Genomic DNA, 23,338 nt, shown 5'->3' on the forward strand with positions numbered 1-23,338 from the left:
TGGGGGGCCCTGGAGAGCAAGAGCTTATGTGTCTATCAAGGACCTTTATTTAATTTCTTCATTTATTTAATTTTTTATTTAAATTTCAATTAAATTGGTCTCCAATTTCCTTGCCACCACTGGCACTTACTTAGCTATTGTGACAAGGACATGTATGGGGACTTGCTGGAGAGAAACAGCAAACTTTGTTGGAAAAATTGATGGGGGAAGATGGAAAACTCTGATTTCCACTTCTGCCCAAATTAATTTGTTTGGTCATACATCAATTTTGGTTGCAGGTTTAACATACATTTTCCACAAATTTTCATGCAAACAAACATGTCTTACACTAATTTAGATTAAAAGTAAATATAAGGCAATGCGAATTGTAGTTACTAGCTTTCCAGAGTGATTATGAATAGATTTTTTCCACTACTCAGCTATTTTTGTGTGCATATTAAACTCATTTGTTCATTTTCAGGAAAAGAATTGCATGAGAGCAATCCTATCTCAACTCAGTCCTGAAGAGAGGCAAAATTTCTCATAACTGAGTGCGAAAAAGTGAAAGAGAATTAATGTTGTGGTATAGAGATGGTGCTGGTACACATATATCTGATAAATGCAGCACATTTAAATATGAAATCTATGAGAAATTGTTTTTCAGCTCTTCTCAACAAATGACAAAAATGGAAAAATCTGTGTGTGTGCATTAGCACCTAGATACTGCTGTGAACACTATGCTGCAAATAGTTCTTATAAATGGAGAATTAATTAGCAACATCGTTAATTTACCAGAATCACAACATTGTGCATTCCTTCCTTCTTCAGCTGTTGGAGGTACTCTGGCAGACCTGCATAATTCACCTTATTGTAGGTAAAGTCCAGGCGATGTTCCACGTGGTCGATATCAAGATGTTGAACATCCTAAACATTTTTAAAGTAAACATTACGTAAGTACTTCTTCTGGCTCTGGAGCCCTCAGTACAGGAAAGACATGGACCTGTTGGAGCGGGTCCAGAGGAGTGCCACAAAAATGATCAGAGGGCTGGAGCACCTCTCCTATGAAGACAGGCTGAGAGAGTTGGGGTTGTTCAGGATGGAGAAGACAAGGCTCCAGGGAGACCTTATAGCAGCCTTCCACTACCTAAAGGGGGCCTACAAGAAAGCTGGAGAGGGACTTTTTACAAGGGCATGTAGTGATAGGACAAGGGGTAATGGTTTTAAACTAAAAGAGGGTAAATTCAGACTACATATAAGGAAGAAATTTTTTACGATGAAGGTGGTGAAACACTGGAACAGGTTGCCTGGAGAGGTGGCAAATGCCCCGTCCCTGGAAACATTCAAGGTCAGGTTGGACGGGGCTCTGGGCAACCTGATCTAGCTGAATATGTCCCTGCTCATTGCAGGGGGACTTGGACTAGATGACTGTTAAAGGTCCCTTCCAACCCAAACTATTCTATGATTGAAGTATTTGATACAGAAAATCAGAATGTATGCAACTGCATTTCTAAAAACTAACATATTAAATGAAACCTAAGAAATTGGCTATAACACTTGCAAGTAGTTGTCAGGCTGAATTCAGCTCCTATAAACTTACATGGTAGCAATGGACAAAATGGAAATGTAGAAGTCCTAGTTCAGCAACTGTTTGGCAGTGATATGCATCAGAAGTACCATAATTTATTTTTAAAATGCTAGCACCTCGTACTGCATAACAATAAATCCACACCAGAATTGCCTGCTATGCAGCCAAGCGCAGCAGTTAAACCTCATGTTCAAAGCCTGCTTTAAATGTTCTTTTAAGCATTATAAAGATATTACATGCAAAACCACTCCATAAGATCATGAACATCCTTTTATTCTACAATTATCTTTGTAGGATAATCACTTTTCCTCTATTATAATTTTATTTGTCGCACTTTGGATTGTAAAATTAGCATACACAGTGAAAATCCATACTTACATATGGTATATCATAGTAATGCATGCGATCAACAGTTTTCTTTAAAACATCAATGCTGCCATAACCCCATCGGGAGAGATGAAATCCCAGAGACCAGTAGGCAGGCATGTGTTGGCGTCCAATGGCCTACAGCAGGAATGAGGAATACAGAAATGCAAAGAGCAAGATGAAGAGAAGTTATTCTGAAACACCAGCAGAGGCTCCCAGCTCATTTAAGCCACGAAGATGAGGGCACAGGTATCACACCCCCATGAAATACCCTTTCCTTTCTCAGAATGGCTCACTGTACAGTGTGCTTGGCTTCAAAAAAGGGCTTCTCCTGGTGGACCCTTGTCCTTAGCAGAGGCTCCGAGGGACACCCACACTGAGCATCACTTCTAAGAACACCCCAGTGGAAGACACGGTGTATAAACCACAGGTTAATGTTAAATGAAGGTCTCGCTGTGGTCTCAGCCTCTGCACAGTAACACGTGCCTTCGCTTACATGGCGCACACCAGCAGAAACCCAGCGTGGACCCTTGCACCGCCTGACCCCTGGCAAGTCCACAAACCCTGTGGTCAAAGCAAGCAAATCTCTGATGCTACACAGCAACGTCAGCTTTGCTAATTTCTCTTGCTGCATCCAGCTGAACTAACTCATCAAGAGCCTGATGTTTATTTGAGCTCTCTGAAGTTTTAATTATATTTACACACCACCCTGATGAAATTCACTTACTTATGACTGACTGCTCTTATTGCTGGCCCACAGCACTGTGTTGCCAGGCACCAACAAACCTCTTCAAGGTCAGAGTTACTGTTTGGTCCCGAAATTCTCAACTGAAACACAAGGTAATGAGTTAAATATGATTTTATAAATATTTGATTTCCACTGGCTCCATGTAATCCAGCTGTAAATTGCATGAGGAAACTCGACTGTGAGCACAGGGAAGCGAGGCATCCTGCTCTGCTTCCCCCGGTGAGAGCTGCTCTGGCAACCTGGGACAAGCAGCGAGCAACCATAATGTGCCTGTTCTAGAAATAAGCTGAAATCTGGTGTTGCCTCATCAGTACATGCTGGTGTTTTCTGAGGGACAGCTCTTGAAATCCTTGCTCCAGTTTTAAACAGTTAGATCCCATGAAATGAACCTTTGTTCAGTATTTCTAACATCCTTGCAGGCAGTACATGAAAATCAAGTAGCTAGTAAGCACCCATGACTTACTAATCAGTTGCAGATACTGACTCCTTTTCGCTAAATAACTGTTCCTCCCTTATTTCCTTGTGGATCTCCACAGTTAGGTAATTACACTAAGAAGTGAAAAAGAACAAAACTTGCATATTGGCAGCTAAACCCCATCTACTTTAATTAAATAAAACAAGGGACTCCTGGCACTCTGTATCTATTGCATTGCCAAGCTCTCTAGAGATCGCAATACATAAGGGCACTCTTCCTATGGGATTTTCTCCAGTAAGAGTCTGACCTGGGAAAGCAATGCTGAACTTGAAATTGCTCTAAAATACGTCACGGATGCTAGAGCTGATGGGATGTGCAAACTACACTGGACAGAAAAACAGATGCAGGAGATAAGCAGGGAAAAGCAGAGGATGTTTTAACGCACCCAAGCTGGGGGAATACATGGGAATAAATTCCTTCCAAATGAGAATGGCTTGTGGACAGTCAGGCAAAATTTAAACACTAAGCATTACAAATTTGGCTACACAGTGTGTTTTCACTTGTTGGGATGCTGCTCTCTCACCTCAGAAAAAGCAGGAGGAGGCCAGAACAACTGGTGAGGTTAAGAGTTTGAGTCCCTCCAGGAGAGATGCTCCGGCTGGGCAGCACAGCTGCCCCACACACCTGCTACTCATCCCGTTCCACCAGACTTAACTGTCTTCACCCTCCTCAACACCTACTTCACCTCCAACTTAGCTGGAGGCTAAGCCCTTCAGAGGAACCAAGAGCAGCTATCAGCAGCCTGCTCCTGATGCAGCCGCACTTAGCCTTCGCTGACGCCGCTGCGCCCTTGCCGCGAGAGGCCCTGGCCAGACGGAGGCGGCCCCCCACCACGTAGCAGGAGGCCAGTGGGCAGAGACATGTCGTCGCCACCATGGTGCAGTCTCGTCTGGTTACATGTGTCATTAGTTCTTTCCAGCTTGTGCGGACGCACCTGATCCCCCAGACCATCTTTCAAGCTCTGCTGGGGTTTCCCACGGAGAGCTGAATGGGGCACGATGACGTGGGACAATCTCCTAGACTCCCTGTGAGGCAGCACCGAGGTGTCCAGCAGAGCACGGCAAGCCTCAGGGCAAGAAGTCTGCTTCTCTGTCACAACTCCACTCACCGTATGAAGGATAAATTCATCTGAGGAGGCAGCAGAGCTTGTTTTAGATGAGCCAAGGCTGCAAGATGAGCTCTGTGAACCCCACCACTTCATGCTCCTAAAGCGGATGCACATTTTGCCCTTGCTTTCTCTACTGTAAACAGAGAGTGATCTCTACAAACAAGGTTAAAAAGACAGACCAAAACAAAAGAAATCCCTAATGAAATAAAATGTTTTGTGTACAGGCTTCTCCCCTTGGACAAGAGGAAGAGGGAAGACCAGCTGATAAATATTAATCCTGCGGCTGAACGCAGAGCCCAGTGCCCTGGCAGGGTGTCTGCGTGGCATCCGCTGCCTCTCCCCCAGCGGGCCGGGAAACGGGAACGGCCACGGGGGTGACAAGCCCGGGCAGAGGCAGCGGGAACCGCTGGGCAGCCCTGCTCCGCGTCCTGCAATATCCCAGGTCGCCCCTGGCTAGGGAGCACAGTCAGCCCGGGACATGGCCAATACAACGTGGCTCAAGAGCTGGATGGGGATTTGCTTCTGTCCCCACGTCCCATCGAGCACCCGGGTGGACGCCAGCGGGGCTGGAGGTGGAGCTGTGGCCACCGTCATGCTGGCCAGGGTCCTTCCCAAAGGGCACGTCCCCAACGCTGGGGTTTGCTGAGGTCCAGCTACTCACCCTTACGTGACAGTGCTGCCTCGCCTGCAGACTGCAGAGCTGCCACACGGCGAGGCAGTATTTCGTGACACACACAGCATCCCTTGAGGAGTTTGGGATTACAGCTGAACCAACTGAAGAAAATCCACCTTGCAAGCAAGATATTAAGTTTTAAAGCAATTAGTTCCCCAGGTTCACCAGGCTGGTGCATCTATGGTGAGCTTAATTGAAATCAGCAGAACATTTGAAGAGGAAGGATGAAAACAGGGCAGCTGGGAAAACAAATGTTCTTTTTTCTAATTATGCTGCGGACTTTGTCTAATGGATCCCCCTGAAGCTTCCTGATAAAGTAACTGACATATGGTACCTACTTGCAGATGGATCAGCAGAGGCAGGGATGTAATTTTGCAAAGCTGAAAACTCATGTTGGATTTGATATATATTTAGGATCTAGTTAATTCATATAGATAGCATTCTGCATACAAATGATCATAAAATGCAGTAGGCAGAGAAAGCCTGCTTGCAAAATTGACTCCCATAGAATCAGAAAAGGGAAATGAGGTATGGCAGGGGAACTGAGGGAGGAAAACATGAGAAATGCAGAAACAGCAAACATATGGGGTATCCAAACTGAGAAAAAAAAATGGGAAGATACGATAGTGCAGAAGCAGAAAAAAAAAAAAATTGTATTTTCTGTTCCACAATTCTTCCTGCACTTGGTTCTTAAATAACTCCTGGTGTTGTTTAATAAATTCACTGTTAGTTTTTCCAGGTTTACATAACTTGGCATTATGTAATTTTTTTTCACTTTTTTCAGATGCACCTGAGAGCTGATGAATCTAGGAGGTACCCTGGAAACGTTTTGCAGTAAGAACAAAGTTCAGTGAAAAAATGTATATCTAACAGCTAAAATCTGTGCCCAGGGAGCAAGTGATCTGTATTCACTTTCCCTGTGTTGGGTTATTGGACAAATAACATTATTACTATGAGCATCAAGGATACCAACTAAGCATGGATAGAAGCAGGATCCTATTCTGTTAACACTATGACCAAAGACTTTGATGCGAGAGAGATGGCTGAAGAGTTATGCCATATATATCATAGAGGCCGCAGAGGGAGACACTCTTCCCCATGCTTACAAAGGAGCCAAGATCTCCAGCAATGCAGGTACAGGGGCTCAACGTGAAGGACTGCTAATCTTGCACCCTAATTAGACATATAAAATGACTCTCGAAGCTTGATATTTGCTTAAACTTCCTTTCTTTAAGGAAGAGCTGTAGTAGGAAACTATAAAAATCCAAGTGGGCTAATGCTCTGGATTTGGTCAGAGAAAGAGTGTGTTTGGATAGTCACACAATGGCTAAATTACACAGGTGCTCCTATGGCCCAGATATCTGTATCCAGCTCATCTCCTATGGCTAAGGCAGGCAGGTGAGTGCTGTGGGCACCTAGTCAGGCAGAGGGTAACTTTCTCTCAAAGTCTAGGCACAGAAGCTGAACTTTGTTTTAGGAGAGCAGGAAGAAAGGCCCCGCAACTGCTGAACCATTAAGAAGATGCTCACAACCTCACAAGTCTAAAAATTTAAGGATTTTCAATGCCAAGGTCTTCAAACCTTGTTCTTTGCTGCACAAACACTTAACAGCTGGTTAGTCTTTCTTGGGGGACCCATGAATTCAACTGCAAAACTCTCACTGAATCATCTGTGATAAACTGTAGGTACAAGCAGGTTCCCCATGTTACCTCTCAAATAGGAGGCTAGACTAGAGACCTCTTGAGGTCACTTCCACCCAGAACTATCCTACAGTTCTGTAAGGAGGAAGTAAATGAGCAATTTGCTCTCAAAAGAGAATTAGGAGACATGCAGTATGGTCTTTTAAAGCTTGTCATCAGATAATTTGTGATAAAAATAACAAATTCATGACCTTCACCCGACATCTGTTAAATGTCCATTTGTTGAACTATAACTTTCCTGAGCGTGTTGTTATGGAGCTCATGTGCTACTGCTACACACTGTCACTCTGTCCTGAAAGGCCACCAGTGGACTTGGCAATGGTGGTCTGGTATTAGATCTGGCATTAGGTCTGGCTGTAGAGCTTCGGCTAGGCTCAGCTCAATGGCTGAGCTCTTTAGCTTACTACGGCTTTTTCCCACCCTCCTGCAAACCGAGGCATCTGTCATAAAAAGTGAGATTTGTGTCATACAACTGTTTGGCACACCGGACCTCTTCTGTGTTGGGAGAAAAGTATGATTACTGTCAAATATATATATATATGTAGCTGTGGCGGGACCATCTCTGATGTGCCAGGAGCAGCACTCCTCGCAGCCAGGCTGAGGGTGAGGAGGGAGCAGAAGAATCGGGATGGAGGTTTCCCCTTCCCATTGCATGATGCTCAGCACATGCCCTGTCGCTGCCGTCACTGCTGTAGCTCTGTGGTGCCACTGGCAGGATGCGTCCTACAGCCTACCTCTGCTCCGCGCAACACATAGCCGGGGGACGGAGGCACCAGCATTCAGCCCTCTGCTTCCTTCCCACTCCCTGCATCGCTCTTAGAGCCCATTTCAAGCAGATTAGCCTAGGCCAGGCTGGCACCCGGGGCCACCACGGCTTTCACTGCCACCTGTCCTTGCCCCGAGAATGCACAGAGAGGCTGGTGGCCCTGACGGGGCAGCTGCAATCGTCCCCGATCGCCATGCAGGGACCCCGCTCTTGGCACAGTCTGGCTGCCCCCAGCTGGCCACGCAGCCACAGCTCTGGGCAGGAGCCCGTGGGCCACCCCTGTGCGCTGGCAGCAACCTGGAGAGGTGCGTGGGGAAAGCTTGCGTACTTCAGAGACCCAGTAAAGAGCTTCGTTACAAAGCTCTCCTAACTCACTGGTTTGGAGGGAGCTGCGTAAAAGCTCTGAGCAGAGCTAAGGCCCTAAATCTTTCACAGAAACAAGCACGGCGGGCGCCAGGGGGGTTGCTCAGGTCTCGAAGTGGCAGTGAAGGCAACAGCACAAAATGTTTGAGAGAGGTGTGGAGCACTTTGCTCTGGACACAGCTCCCTTGCTCTCAACAACCGCACACCAGCTGGCACCTGGCCACCCTGCCATACCACTGGGGCCATCCTGGAGAGGATGCAATGGGTGGTGCCTGCAAAAAGCCCCGTGCAGTCAGTGATTTTGGGCAGATGCTTGCACAGGCGGGAGGTGAGTGCCGTTGCCCCAAGAAGCGCGTTGTAGCAGGGCAGCCTGGCCCCACCAGGGTCCCCTGTAGCTAGGAGCTCCCAAAACACCAATTCCCAGAGGAGACCCATGCAAACAGCTGAGGGAGCTGAGGCATGCTGCTGAGTGCCTTGCAGAGGCACACTGCTCTTTTCCACCCCCTCTCCTTCCCCAGGCCGTGACAATGACTGCATGCGAGAGTCCTCTCAGTGTGACAGAAAATACAATTGAAAAATAAAGTCTTTTCTGTCTCCTTCACCTTCCCACATATTTTGTACATAAAAGCCAAATCATTACCCTAGAGACTAATAATATGGTAACTGTAACATTTGCGATCCGGGAATTTCAGGATGTTTACTGAAGCAGTTATTATTTCACTGTGAAATTGCTACCATGCATTCTTTAAGATTCCCTAGAGAGCTGAGTGCAAGCTTGAAGAATACAGAACAGGGGATTTTTTTGTCCTGGCATGTGACATGTCTAGTTAGGAGACACCCACTGGCTCCCCTTTACCTTGTTTTCTTCGCTCCAGCTCCATTTCCAGAGAGGCAGGGGTGGAAAGTGAGCTGCCAGTACCCATCAGCTGGGGAGTGAGAACTCTCTCATTTTATTTTCAGCTGCTGGCCACCTGCTAAGCCACAGAAATGCTGCCTTCAAACACCAGCAAAAGACTTTGAAAAGAAATGGGGATGGCTCTAATTTCCATTGCGTTGCTGCAGCGACTCCCCTGAAATAGGTGCTTTCATCACAGGGATCACAGCTGCGGCTACGAGGAGAGTCCCTTTAATTTTTCTTTCTTTCTTTGGTTTTTTTCTTTTGTTTGTTTGATTGCCAATGTGTAAGTTCAAAACCCAGTTTGCTGGTTGGTCTGTGGCACCGGCGTTGGAGGTGCTGGTGGGGAGGATGTGCAGAGGGAGCTGGAAACCTCTGAGCAACAGAGCAGTCGCTGCTGCTCTGAGACGTGGAGGGGCAGTAGCAGCCTCCCGCCTCTCTGGGAGGCACCACCTGAACCTCTGCTTGGACAAGGAAGGTCTAGCAGAGCCCGCGGCCCTGGGGAGGCTCCAGCCTTCCCAAAACAGTGGCATGAGGGAGGCTTCTTCTCCCTTCCACCACCAAAACAGAACCCAGCAATACTTTCCTTCTGGGCTAAATCTTCTTTTTCCCTTGGTCCAAACCACAATGTTTTTGTTCCCTTTTCAGGCACTTTAAAAGAAGGCAAGCATAGGATATGGAGACTTTAAAAAGCCAGGAAAGACAAAATGTTTGCTGAAAATCAGAGCTCGGGCCCCTTTGTGTGGCAGCAGAAAGGAAGGCAGAGCATCTTACTGTGAGCTCCTGCTGCCTGGCTCCAGGAAGCCCTACTGCAGGCTGCTCAGCACCTCCAGTTGCAGCTTAATCCTCAGGGTCTGCATGCATGAATCCCCCTTCTCACAGTGACATGTCCCTTCTCAGCTTTGCTCCACACTCTTTAGGCTTGGCACTGGTTTCTTTATGTACAGAGCTTGGTTCTGAGGTGGCAATTTTCTGTGCAAGGGCTCAGTTAATGCATCACCTGGCATTTGGTGACCACAAAGAACATGTTACCTGCTACTTTTTTCTGGGCAGCTCTCACTGGATAAGAATTGCATGTACACTCCCAAAACAGCTATTTGCATGTGTATGCTCAGTTCTTCGGAAAACATTGGGCAACTGGAAAAGCAGGTAGTTATACTCTGTGAGACAGCAGTTTTTTCACATCTATGCTCTCCAATGTAATTACATGGGTTTTCATTAGTAAAAAGCAGGCTGATGGCTCCAAAATCAACAGGCAATTCCACTGGCAAAATAAAAGCTTGAAGTCTTTGAAGTTCATTCAACATCTCTGAAGTCCAGCAGATGTAAAGTTCCCAAACATTCCCATCTGTGCTTTGCCTGGTTTGTTTTCTCCATCCACAGTGCCAAAATACAGTTATGGTCATGTAGTGAAGACTGTAAAACTATCATGGCCCGGAGAAGAGTAAGCTTGGACAAATTTCTTTCTAATCATTGCATTCCTTTAATGCACTCTTGCTGTCAATACTGAAATGCTGCAGGAATGGCTGAAGACGTACATTGAATGTCCAGCCAGCCTGCTATACTCAGACAGACCGTTCACAGATGCTTGAGCACATGCCGGGTTGCCCATGGACCTGAAGCTACTGCTTTGTATGAACAGATCAGGACAAAGCTTTGGCTGTGCTACCTGCTGATACTACCATATACTGACGAGAGTTTGTTACAAGGTACTGCCCCATGTGCCATAGGTACTTTTCTACTAGCCTCTGTGTATTGCTGAATTACGTTTTCGGGACTCGGTCCAAGAAAGACATAGAAGTCGAGGATCCCTCCAATAGTGCGGAAAGTTAAAGATGGGTTTGGACTCAGAGAAACATCTGAAAGTAAAAAAATGGGTTCTCAATACAAACCAGCTCTGCACTATGTGTGGGAATGGTTCAAACCTGTGCCAGGGGAGGTTCAGACTGGATGTTAGGAAGCATTTCTTTTCCGAGAGAGTGGTCAAACACTGGAACAGGCTTCCTAGAGAGGTGGTTGATGCTCCATGCCTGTCAGTGTTTAAGAGGCTTTTGGACAATGCCTTAAATAACATGCTTTAACTTTTGGTCAGCCCTGAAGTAGTCAGGCAGTTGACCAGAAGATCGTTGTACGTCCCTTCCGACTGAACTATCCTATCCTATCCTATCCTATCCTATCCTATCCTATCCTATCCTATCCTAAGTGTATGCATGCTGGGCTCTTCTGCGCATAAATGTGTGCACAGGCAGAGGTGGCTACACATTCAAGTCACTACCTGACACCTTGTGGGTATGATCGGATGAGCAAACAGGACCTGTACCTAGGCTAGCAGTTGCCCAGTGTTTCTGTAATCTTCACTTTCAGATTGGCATTGTACAGCAATAAATCACAGAAACCCACACAGAGTAGATTGCACAGATCCATTTGTCTCAGTTTCGTTTTATACAAAAAGGAACCACAAGCTTGTGTTTAGGGTTCCTCTATGCTATTTTAATCTTCTTATTGGAAGTCATTGCCTGCCAGGGGAAACTGATTTTATAGACTGAATGAAGATTCCCCTTTTCTGAAATTATACTACTAGATTAATACAGTAAGGTGACCATGGCAACGCACAAAACTATTCTCCACAGACAGAATATAGGACTAACCTAAATCGATTTGATTCAGTTATGCCAATCCCAGAGGAAATTTCTTCTACCTTCTCCTTTCCCTGTATGTGTATCTATTTAAAAAATAATAATAATTAATCATATAGTTTCACTGAAAATACCTTACCTTGTTAAACAGTCATTCTAATGAAATCCCTTTGAAAACTTTATAGTAATTCCTGGAACCTCAGTTATGGAACAGTCACTCATATTTGTACAACATTGAAAAAGCACTCAGTAAAACAGTTTTTTGTGTTTACTAATTTACCATCTTTCTATATGTGATCCATATAGGGAATCCATATATCTTTTTACCTTGTGCATTGGAATTCAGAAGGAGAACACCATGGGCATTGGAGTCAGCTTCTACACACATATAGAAAGGGTGAACTCCATAGAGGTTCGCAAATGGCTGAAACATAAACAGCACAGTAGGTATGGCTTGACTTTTTGCTATTTTTCATAGTTTTTGTCAGCTAGGTACATATGCAAAGTCAAGGAAATAAATTCATTCATAGTTAGAGACTTGTTTTGAAAGGCTGGGGATTTTTTCATCTAAACTGGTGTGAAGTCAAATTGATAGAATAGAGTTCTTTTTTCTGCCTCATCATGATGGTACTTTTTAGTCACTGTCAGTTAAACCTTCCATATTCTTCCAAAGCCTCCAAAATGGCATGGGTAAGAACTGCTTTGCTAGTTAAAATAGATTCATGAACCACTGACCCCGGTTTAGCCAAACATCTAATGAGTCCTGCTGAAGTCCAGCTTGTTTGGGTGAACAGGGATTGATCCAAGCATGAAGTTAAATGCTTTCCTGAACCAGGGTCTTGGCACACGAAATACTTTTTTCTGAAAACTAACTGCACCATGAGAAAGCTTCTGATGAAAGGTTTGAAAGTTCCCTCAAAATGACTCATGGTTTTGTCATTTAATTAAAACCTATGACACCTGCAAAACCTGTGACATCCTGGGTTTGCCTTTGATTCACATTAGCAGTGTTATCATAGAGAGAGGTGCTCCCTTGGCAAAGCTGTACCCCTCCACCTCCTTTTGGTGATACAAGTTAGGACAAAGCGCTAGGTGAAGTGAATTACCGCTGGTGCCTGATCCCTGCTGAACATGCCGTAGGTAACAAAGTCCATGCTGTGTTTGAAGGATGGATGCTCGTGTTCACCAAACCCATACACCGAAGTGGATGGCACAGTAGTTGTAATCTGAAGATACCGGTTAGAGAAAAACAGATCAACCAGGGGACTGTCCCACCTGTGTGACAAATAGAGGGAGACATGATTAGTTTGCTTATCTTTGGTATACATCATTTTAAGTTCACATCTGGCTATTTATACTTTTTCTGTATTTTGGAGAGAAACATTATTAAAAAAACATTAAATTCTATGCATGCCTCTAACATGCTTAACCCAACACACATTAAATTCATCTTGCAATGGCTGCAGCTATCTCATCTGCTTATACAATAAAATGCATCAGTACAATTTTGAAAAGAACAACTAAAATAATAGAAGACAGTATCTATAATCCTATTACTAAAATAAGTGGTTGCTTGCGCTATTTCTATGACAACCAACAGGGCAGGCTAAAAATTGTTATTACGCAGTGGGGTTCGGAATTCTTAATGAGACCAACAGACAGTTAGTTGTTATAATTTTTTACTTTTTAATGTTTTGCTGGATCAGGACCCGAGTACTCCTGTTACCCCCGACTTTACGCAGGCGCCTAAAGCAGAGGGCTAGCTTCTTCCAAACTCTGCTTGAATGAGATGTTTTTATTGTGATGACTCTCCCACTTCTTTCACCAGCTTAATGCCTTTATTCCTATTGATTCATCTGTGGACACAGGCTCACATTTTAATTAGGTGTTACATTCTGTTTCCTATCTCTAGTGCTATAATGAGCTGCAAGCTAGATGGGGGAGAACATAGTCAAGCTGTGGAGAAGTGTTTCGTTAATGGTACTGTGTATGCCATGAGTACCACATTTAGATAGCACCCTCTCGAGCCTTGTTTAACCATGAATTTGTTACAGCTAATTAAAATAAATGAGCCAAAGCCATAGAGCATAGAAGAGGCATAACTCTCCTTTTAATGGTCTTTTATCAATGATTTTGACAAAATTAAATGGTTGATCAAATTGACCGGTAAATCAGAGAAGTGGAAGATGGGCTGTGTCGGCGGGGAGCTGCGCTACCTCCGGGGGGGAGCACTGCCTGGTGAGCCCTGGCTGCCACCCGTGCCACCAGCACCCCTGCGTGGGGACAAGCTCTGCTCTCCCCATGAGGAAGCAAAGGCAGCCACTCACAGGGATGCCCAGCGGTGGATGCAAGGCACCCTCCTGCCTCTCCATGCGCAAAGCAGACACAATCTATCCCTAAAGTGTCCTAGACAAGTCCTAAGTCAAGCACATGGACTGAAGCATCTATGTATTTTTTAAAAAGTCTATTTGGCCTTTCTTACAAACAGGAAAAGTAAGAATTTGTACGTACATCTTGATTTGGTTGTTTGCCAGCAGCAACCCTCCCTCCCTTCCATCATCTCCTCCACCTACATGCAGTACTGAATAAGGTTATTTTCTTATAGGAAGGTTAATGCACGCAAAATATCCCTGAGAATCAGATCCAGCCCTTGGCAAACAGAGGCCTTTCTGCAAGAGGCTGCTGCTGTGTAGGAACGGGGATGGGCTCTGGAGCTATATTCCCGTCCAAAGGAGTGCCGTCACGTAGCTCTGCTCTGTGCCGAGGCAGGCACGGTCACTGCTCTGAGCAGACCACAGGGTTGTGCAAAAAGCAAAGGACGCCAGAGGGGAAATGCTTTGGGAAGAGCTTAAATATCTGTCCTAACTCATTGAGCACTCTCCATGATGTCTGTTCAGAGGACATGAGGCTTTGTACGTTCATGGTATGCACATTACAGCACTGACATTTCCCATCGTGAGAACAATTAGTGTTACCATGGCATTAAAAGTGCTCCTTCTGCTCAGCAAGTCCTCTCCCTGCCCAGGAGGATCACTGGGGTGGTGCAAACCACAACCCTAGGAACCACCCCTCTGCCCCACCACGCCTTTAAATGGCATGGAGAAACTGTTTTATACCTCATGCATTCCCTCGGGCCACTGTCATGCACTCAACTTCTGCATGGCATTGCCAAAACAGTGCCCCGCTCTGCACTCCTCCATCGCTCATCTCCCCAGGGGCTGCCGTTCCTAACGGCGCAGCTCCCCGTGCTGTGCTGCCAGCCATTGCTCTCCATCAGCCTCGTCTTTCATTAGACCTCCGCTTGCCAGAATGGCCATGCGCTAAATATAGCATTAACTATGACATAAGACGACTGGTAATGACTCTCTCTTTTTTTTTCTGGACACCATTATGTCTTCTCCATCTGAAGGCAAGCACAGACAGGTTTTCCCCTGGCACCTCTCTCTGCCTCCACTCCCGAGCTGCTGCCCTCGTGCTCTGCAGCACGCTGTGGTAAGCTGTTGTGTTACTTTATGCGTTTGCTTGTGTTGTGTTGGCAAAGAGCAATCATTTAAATGGAAAAATGATGTCTGTCATTCCTTAAACACTTGGAGACAATAAAAGAAAACGTTGTATTTCTCCCACCTCCCCTCCTGCTGGTTTAAAGCAGGTAGAAGGAATAAAACAGGAGGGAGCATAAAATGACATCATGTGCGCGGGAATTTGCGTGGTTCTCCTCCGACAGTCCTACAAACCATACCAGTGCTGTGATGGACGCCAGAAGGGATCTAAAAAAATCTAAAAATACAGATGAGCAGTTGTTCACTGTCAAAAATTCAATCCCTACCAGCAGTTAGACATGGCAAAGCCTGTGAAGACGAGAACCCTTTTCTTTGCACAAGAGGTAATAGCTGCACTCACGTTCACGGCTGAAAGTCCCAACACTTTAGTGCCTCTGTGGTGGGAACACTCCTGCCTGTGGAAGTACAAACTGGCCTCCCCACACGTCTGCCTGGCCCATCGCCTGCTAACAGTTGTCTGATGCCTGTCTGGGAAGTCTGACTGATAAAAGCTAGCGTGTTCTTCCAAACTCCATGTGCTATACTCAAGAGTAAACCTCTCTATTTTTTAACCTCGTATCAGGAAAAAAAGAATGATTCAGGATTGAAAAGGTCTGTGTGAAAATTAACTTTTCTGGCCAGCAAGTGAACTAGTCCTACATCCAGCAGTCAACCCTCAGGCCACCAGGACAAAACATAACGGCAGCAGACCAGGGAAACAGCATTAAAGGAAGGTGGGTAGGCAGATAGGTAAAACATCCTGTTCATGTTGAAGGTGTAGTTTATGGCTAACATTGTCACAACATTTGAGGGGGATGACTAAAAGGCAGTACAAAATGGTTTTCAGAAGTGCAATCATCAGTCCTTTGTAAAACGAACTGGACATGATGATTTACCCAGTTGAATGACTTTGCTCTGTTGAAGTTTATTGGAGACCAATAACTGCAGTGTGTGCAATGGCTTGGGTCACTGACTCACCTGCTGTGAGCAAGCAGCTGGCAGCACTTATAAAGGTAGTCTTATAAAACCTCCAGAATTACAAGGCTTGGGACACATATACGATACATCATTAGGACTTATATCATACATTACCCGGATATTTAAAAATCATTTTAGGGTGGGAGAGGGTTTTTTTTTCTTCTTGTTGCAATGAATCCAGGAGAAATGAGCTCATTACTTTAAGGTGTGAACACCTGTCCCACTCAGTTGCTTGCAGAAAATGTCCTAAACATCTGCTTTTCTTGGCCTCCAGACCCTTTGGAAACCACAGCCTTGTGAAAGGGAGCACACCATATGTATTAGCTGTGTGCAAATTCAAGTGGAAACTTCACATGTCTATCAGGAAAGTGAGTCTAAGCCTCCTGGCAGAGCTCAGGCATACTTTTTCAGAGAGCACGGGCTATCACTGTATATGCAGGCTGCCTATAAAGCAGTAAAGCACCTTAGGGACTGAAGAGTATAGGGCCTATTTTCAGATGAACCCCAAATATACTTGGCCCCTGACTCACCCCACTTGAGCTGCTGGGGTGCATCATCTTAAGAGCCCAGGTCTCCGTGATTTTCCATTGCTCTCAGATTGCTGAAAAATGTTTCCACTGTGTGCTGGTTTTGGCTGGGATAGAGTTAATTTTCTTCACAGTAGCTAGTATGGGGCTATGTTTTGGATTTGTGCTGGGAACAGTGTTGATAACACAGAGATGTTTTGGTAACTGCTGAGCAGTGCTTACCCAGAGCCAAGGGCTTTTCTGCTCCTCACCCCACCCCACCAGCGAGGAGGCTGGGGGGGCACAAGGAGTTGGGAGGGGACACAGCCGGGACAGCTGACCCCAACTGACCAGAGGGGTATTCCAGATCATAGGACGTCATGCTCAGCAGTAAAGCTGGAGGAAGGTTGGCCGGGGGGCTACTGCTCGGGGACTGGCTGGGCATCAGTTGGTTGGTGGTGAGCAATTGTTTTCATTTGCATCACTTGCCTTTCTTGGGGTTTATTTCTCTCTCTGTTATTTTCCTTTTCATTACATTATTTTATTATTATTATTAATATTATTATTTTGTTTCAATTATTATAATATTATTATTTTGTTTCAATTATTAGAGTATTCTTATCTCAACCCACAAGTTTTCTCACTTTTACCCTTCCAATTCTCTTCCCCCCATCCTGCTGGGGGGGTGGGGGGGACAGAGAGTGAGCCAGCAGCTATGTGGTGCTTAGTTGCCAGCTGGGGTTAAAGCACGACACACTGTGTCACAACAGATGTATTCCTTATTAGCTGTAAGTCTTGGGGCACCACTGGACTGCAGAAGGCACACCAAGAATGGATTTTTTTATGCTTATCTTACTTTTAAGGTGATTTATCAAATAGGTGGAGAAAGCCAGCACGAGTAACCAACAGATTTTCCACAAATGTAACATTTTAAAAGAAAGAATTGCAGGGTATATTTACAGTTATTGACACAGTTCTGCTCTACTACTACTGTATTCATCATCATGGTATCAGGGCATCTCCTATAAGTGGCTGGATATACAATGCTTCATTTTTGTTCTGAAAAACACTTGGATAAGTGATATACCTACAATACTTCTCGCCTACATAACATAAATCTTAATGATTAGAAGACTAAAATAATGGCTCTTACAAACTAGGAGCAAACCCAAGCTACCCATGATGCACACAATTTGCTCCTGTTGCTTTCAGCAAAATTGCAGTTCAAGACAATAGTGTTATAAATCATTCTAATAGCCTTGCCTATGTAAAAATATCTTCATAGTAAGTGGCATCTGTGCTTACTACCACAATCAATAAAAAAGGCAGCTGAACTCTGCAGCAGCCTTTTTGGAAATTAGGGAAAATCTTGATTAGATTTCAGTTATTTGTGCTGTATCTTCCAAAGTGTGATAGCAAATGAGGTATTCCTAACTCTTAACAGAGAGAAAGGAGCACTTATCTGGCTTGGGGAAAATGTTCTGCCTTCCATTATTCATATGACATCATGAAGGAAAAGTCAGTTGGAGAACGGATGTTAAAGTGGAGAATCAAATCAATAGTCCATCCCTCTGCAGCCTGTCTCCAGCAATGGCCCAAGCCAGATATTGCAGAAGAAGGCATAAGATCTCACTCAGAGCCAGTCTTGCAATAATTAGCTTATGGAGGAAGTTTCTGGCTGTTTTCATAGAATTAGCTTATGTTGTGAAACATGGAGACAAAAATAGTTGGGTTGGTTGGTTTTTTTCCTACAGATGATTTTTTTATTATGCGTGAATGTGTATCCTGCTAAGCCTCCCATGTCAGTACTGCCCCGGGGCAATGAGTCCCACAGAGTAATCACACACTGCAAAATGAGGATGTCTTTGTTATTTATCGCTGCCTTAAAGCAAACAGTTCCTGGCCTTTTACTCTCTGTTCTTGAGGAAATCTATGCTTTCTTGAAGCCTTCATGCTCACACTTGATACTACCTCCTCCAGTGGTTGCTGCTGTTAGTGGCAGGAGCAGAAAGGAGAACAGTACTCAACCTGAGAGCACTTGCCACTAAACACAGAAGCTCCATTTTGCTCCCTTGCCTGCCTTATTACAACACAATATTTTCTCTCCTGTTTGTATTACTGTAGGGCCCTGGCCAACAATGGGCCAGGTCCCTCGCAGAGCTGCAAGATCAGCTAGGACAGCATTGAGTGAGGATTTATGAAAATAAAGCCAATTACAAATTTCTTGACAAAACATTTTGCCACTGATCACACCGATTTGCCAAAACAGGTATTTTCCAAGCATCATGGGAGCGGGGAGAGGTTCCCCACAGCCTCCATTGCCCCACAAGGCTGGTAGTTTGGGAGCTTCACATCCTGGGCGGGAGACTCAGGCCCCAGGCCCCAGTCCCTGTGGTGGTTCAGATCTAAGACTTGCAGCCTTAAATCAGCTGCTGGTTTCTGGTTTTCCCCATCTGTATGGGAGCAGGGGCTCTGCCTGCCCCTGGGTCTCATCTGACCTCCTTGGCACCTTGAACACGTGGAGGTGGCACCTCTTCACCCCCATGGCTTTGGAGAGCTTCCGGCATGGGGAAGGACCTTCCCTGGCCACCACTGAAACAGCAGGTGTGTGGGAGAGGGTGAAGAAGAGGAGCAGGAGCAGGCAGGACTGGATGGGACAGAAAAGGACAGGAGTGGAGGAGAAGGAGAAAGGTAAGAGGGAGTAAGCCAAGAGGCATTACTGGGAGGAGAAGAGGAGGCAGCCCAAGAGCTCCTGGTCCCAGAACCGCCCAGCAGCACCTGGATCATTTCCCTGCACAACCCCATCTCATTTTCACCCCATGCAGGCGAAGCAGCAGCCTTCGCCTGATTACCTCGGAGCAAGCTGAAAATGTAGCAGAAGTTGGCCTTTTATTCTTGCTCCTGGCTCTGCGTGAGGTTGGCAGTCAGCTGTTAATGTCTCTCCCCTCACATAATTCATTCCTCTCCCCTGTTATTGTGATTACATGGAGCCCTGAGTTTGTCCTGCCCTCCTTGAGCCAGCACTTGGGTAGCTTGGCTATGGCAAAGGCTCCTTGCATGCAGCAAGCAGGAGAAACACCAGTCAAGCACGTTCAGGAATACCTCAAAGTCTCCGCTGCCTCTCCCCTGTGACGTTTCCGATGTGGTATTAAATCATTCCTCACAAGGAAGAGACTTTGTGCACACAAGTGGCAGAGCTGGGATGGGGTTTTATATCAAGAAGGCAGACAGGGAGCCTGCCGTCAGCTACCCCATCACTGCAAAGTCTGTGACACAAAGACACTGACAGCAGGATAGACTGCACCATGGAAAGGAGGGGAAAGAAAGAAAAGCGTGAACTTTGAGAGAACAACCCAAACCCTTACCATGTTTCTGCTTAGGACAGGTGGCTCCCTCCCCACATGGACTGTCAGCTGTGCCAGAGTACACTGGGGATCGTGAGGGATTTTAGGCTTTTTTGAGGGGGTGGGTCACCCAGCAGTGCGAAGCTGCTGGTCAGGGATAAGGAGCACCATGTACAACAGATTTCTGAGGATTTGGGATTGCTTTACAACGGGAAAGCCTTCCTCAGACACATTAGAAAGGTCCAGGAGAGCACCCAGACCTGGTTTGTTGTAGACATGAGTTATTATCCACCCACACCTGGGCAGTGCAACTGCAGCACCTGTTGAAGAGGCTTTATTTGCCCACATCAACTGTTCTGTGCAATATTTGTGTGCATATGAAGACTAATCATTGATTCAGCTGTTTGTTGAGACAGCAAGGCCACAGACATTCATGGCTTAAAATAGGAGACTGAAGTCCCTCCAGGTGTTACGTGCTTGCCTGTTTCTCAGGGACACTTGCCTCCACAGCCTGCCCCAACCTGGCACAGCCACAAAGGCCACCAGCTGTGCAGCTCGGTGCCTGGCCCCAGGTGTGCTGGGTGCCCTGGAGCAGCAGCTTCCACCTCTGGAGAGAGCCCAAAGGAAAAGATTTGGGTTTTACCACCTTCTCTGCAGACTGCGCCTGGGACAGGGGACAAGGAAATGATGAAGATGCTCTGCAGCAGTTCCTGCTGAGCCCTTGCTGCAGCCGCAGAGCACGCTCATACCTACCTCCCACACCTCCAAACCTGCCTTTGGGCAGATTGAACTAACATGAAAATCTACTTAACATGCCAGATGCCACTGGTGGGGATGCTCCTGTAACACTGCTTGCTGAGGGTTCATCCTCCCCAGTCAAGAAAATGCAGCCACACATGGCTTTTAGGCTAGGATATATAACCTGCTTTCCTGTTTTCAAAGAAGATTTCCATCTGCACAGCTCTTCGGGTGGCTAAGGAGGTTGCAAATCCCTCTAAGTCAAGCCGTAGAGGTATCTCTGAGCATCTGCATTCACTCACTCTGACGGGACGGACAGGCAAGCAAATGAAAGGGGAGCATATTTGCTCCTCACACAGGGAATTTAACTCCAAATATGATTCAGCTGTGAGAGGAACAGCTCCCTGCCAGGATGGGATCCTTCAGTCTATAAGTACCGGCTGTGCCATTTCACACGAAACAAAAATTCCTAGGAACATATAATTTCCCTTTCTATATGCAAAATCCTGTGTCTCTGCTGATGAGAATCTTTTAGTAGCAGCCCTGCCATTGTTTGCGGGATAAAAATCCATTAACTGTACATTATATTCAGCTGCAATTTCCTCTTTTGGGGATCAGTTTGGTTTCAAGAGAACTCCTTTACCTGCCTGGAGGCAGCATATGCTTTTCCAGCGGCGATGCTCGATAGCAGAGCGCTGCGCCGATGCTGCTAACCAAGACTGCCCTCTACCTCCCCGGGCTCTGCAGCACATCGCTGCTGCACCCCACGCCTGCACTGCTGCTGAGCGCAGATTTTGGGGGGACAAGGGGTGCCCCACTGCCGGGGGTACAGAGGAGGCTTCCCCGGGCCGCTGGCAGGCCAGCGCATGTGCCTCCTGGAAACCTGCTCAGCGGGGACCGGCTTGTGCTCCCTTGCCTCTTGCTGGAGCTGCGCCTTTGGCAGCCCAGTGGATCAAACCCTGCATCTGCTTCACGGCAGGCCCCTTCCCTTAACTGGGATGTCCCAAGTTTGAGGATGCCCTGACTAACCGAGGCTAAACCCTTGGGGTTTGGGTGAAGATGAGGAGGGCTGAATAGGAACAGACGTCATAAAAATATGAAGAAATTAACTCTACCCCAGCCAAAACCAGCGCAACGGGCCATGAGCTAGCCGCTCGCCATGTCTCATTATGCATTCACTGCTTACATCACCATTCCAATTAATGAGCCTTTACAAAAATCTCTTATTAGAAAGAGAAGAAAACTGGGCCTTTAACTGTTTTCAAAAAGCTGTTAAGTCTAACTAGGAATTAAATTATTTTTGTTATTGGGGTAATGCATAATATATTCATTTACAATAGCCTACAGAAAGAAAACTTTACAGAACTGACTGTGACATGTATAAAAAGAGATGCCATGAGATTTTAATTTAAAAGGATGGGCAGCTAATTAAAAACCCAGAGTGGTGGTTCCATCTGCAGACTTAAGCCATTCTAGAGGCTGTATTGTCTGACTTGCATCACATGTGTTAAGCCATCCTTACACTGCTCACAGAGATAATGCTTGTATTTTGAGTGTGTTTAACAAAAGGTTTCTTGGGAGGGGGGAAATTTGAGCTGATTTTTTTATTTCTTGATTTGGGGTTAGATTTTCTAATGCATAAAATGAACCACTCAGATCCCAATGACCTTCTGGGAGTGTGCTTGCACTAGTGGTGGGGTGCAAGACAGGCAGAGCCAGTGCTGCAGACCCAGCGGCCACACACATGTCAGGGGCTTGCTCTGAAGCAGCCTGTTAGCAGCCAGATCGCATTGTGTGTGCTCCCAGAGAACAACTCTCGGTAAGGTCACATGGAAGAGACCTAATCCTTGCTCCTCAGGATCATTTCAAGGTCAGCCAATGCACAAGATGTGGGTATAATCAGGAGATTCACGTCAAAAGGTGCTACTGATATGAATTAAAACGCTAATATAGATGCAACCACAGCCTGATGCGAACGGTGCACATATTTCTATGCTCTGTGCAACTACTTCGCGCGCCTGAGTCAAGCAGCAATAACACAGAGCGGTCTGTAACACTGTCATTTGTCACCGCAGACAGCCAGGGACTGCTGCTAACGCCACGCTGTAGCATCTCCGAATGCAACTAGCAGGAGCGCAGCTTGACTGGGACACTCTTGCTAAGTAGCATTGCACGCTAGAAATGTGTTGGTGGAAGCCAAGAAAATGGGAAAATTGACACCTGGTGACATTTGCTAGTGAGGGGAGCTTTTGCTGAACTTAAATTTATGGTACCAGCTTGAGAATACAACTGGTATTTTTTCAGAGTGACAAACTAGACCCACAAACGCCATTCACTGAAATCGGCGGAAGTTAGAGGCTTATGGCCTCTGCAGCTTTGAGCTGTAGTTTCCTAGACCTACCTCTTGGAGATTGTCAGGAGATTTGGTGCTCAATTTCTGACATATTAAAACACCCCAAATTTCAGAAATCTTAGTTCAGTGCTTTCACGAGTTGAGTCAACCAGCGTCCCAATCTGTGAAATTGTAGCCTCGAAAGTTATTTGACACACTGAATAGCTTTTCATACATGAACACAGATAATTGTCTGTTATACAGGCACATACTCCTATTAATAATGAGTGTTTTCCAGGGACAAGACGTAAATCTGTATTTATGCCACATCGAGTTTGTGCTTGAGCCTGTGTCACGCAGACCCCAGCAATAGGGTGTGAGGAAACAGTCCTTGCCCCGTCACGCTTCATTTCTGTGAAAAGCGACACGAATGACATCTGGTACTCACAGCACAGTGCCGGTGCTTTTCCTCTTGATCCTGAAGTGTGAGGAGTCATCCACAAACTCCACGTCGTAGCTGGCCTCATCAGCAGTAACCCCGGGGGAGTCAATCTTGAGTGGGACTTCAAACTGCTGCCTGTTGGGGTCGTAGAGCTAAAGCAAGGCAA

General features: G+C 45.9%; 1 protein-coding gene across 1 annotated transcript in view; it reads right to left on the minus strand.

Moving 5' to 3' along the window:
• The window catches only part of LOC128143592 (sucrase-isomaltase, intestinal-like), a 41,336-nt gene that overhangs the window by 17,263 nt on the left and 735 nt on the right, over positions 1-23,338 (minus strand). The window contains exons 3-8 of the mRNA XM_052790953.1: positions 23,179-23,324; positions 12,400-12,568; positions 11,621-11,717; positions 10,404-10,516; positions 1,943-2,068; positions 772-903 (exon numbers count right to left, since the gene is read on the minus strand). Coding sequence (XP_052646913.1) covers positions 772-903; positions 1,943-2,068; positions 10,404-10,516; positions 11,621-11,717; positions 12,400-12,568; positions 23,179-23,324 — 783 coding nt within the window. The remainder of the gene's footprint in view (positions 1-771; positions 904-1,942; positions 2,069-10,403; positions 10,517-11,620; positions 11,718-12,399; positions 12,569-23,178; positions 23,325-23,338) is intronic.

The sequence above is a fragment of the Harpia harpyja genome, chromosome 6, assembly GCF_026419915.1.
Source record: "Harpia harpyja isolate bHarHar1 chromosome 6, bHarHar1 primary haplotype, whole genome shotgun sequence".
NCBI classification, from domain to species: Eukaryota; Metazoa; Chordata; class Aves; order Accipitriformes; family Accipitridae; genus Harpia; species Harpia harpyja.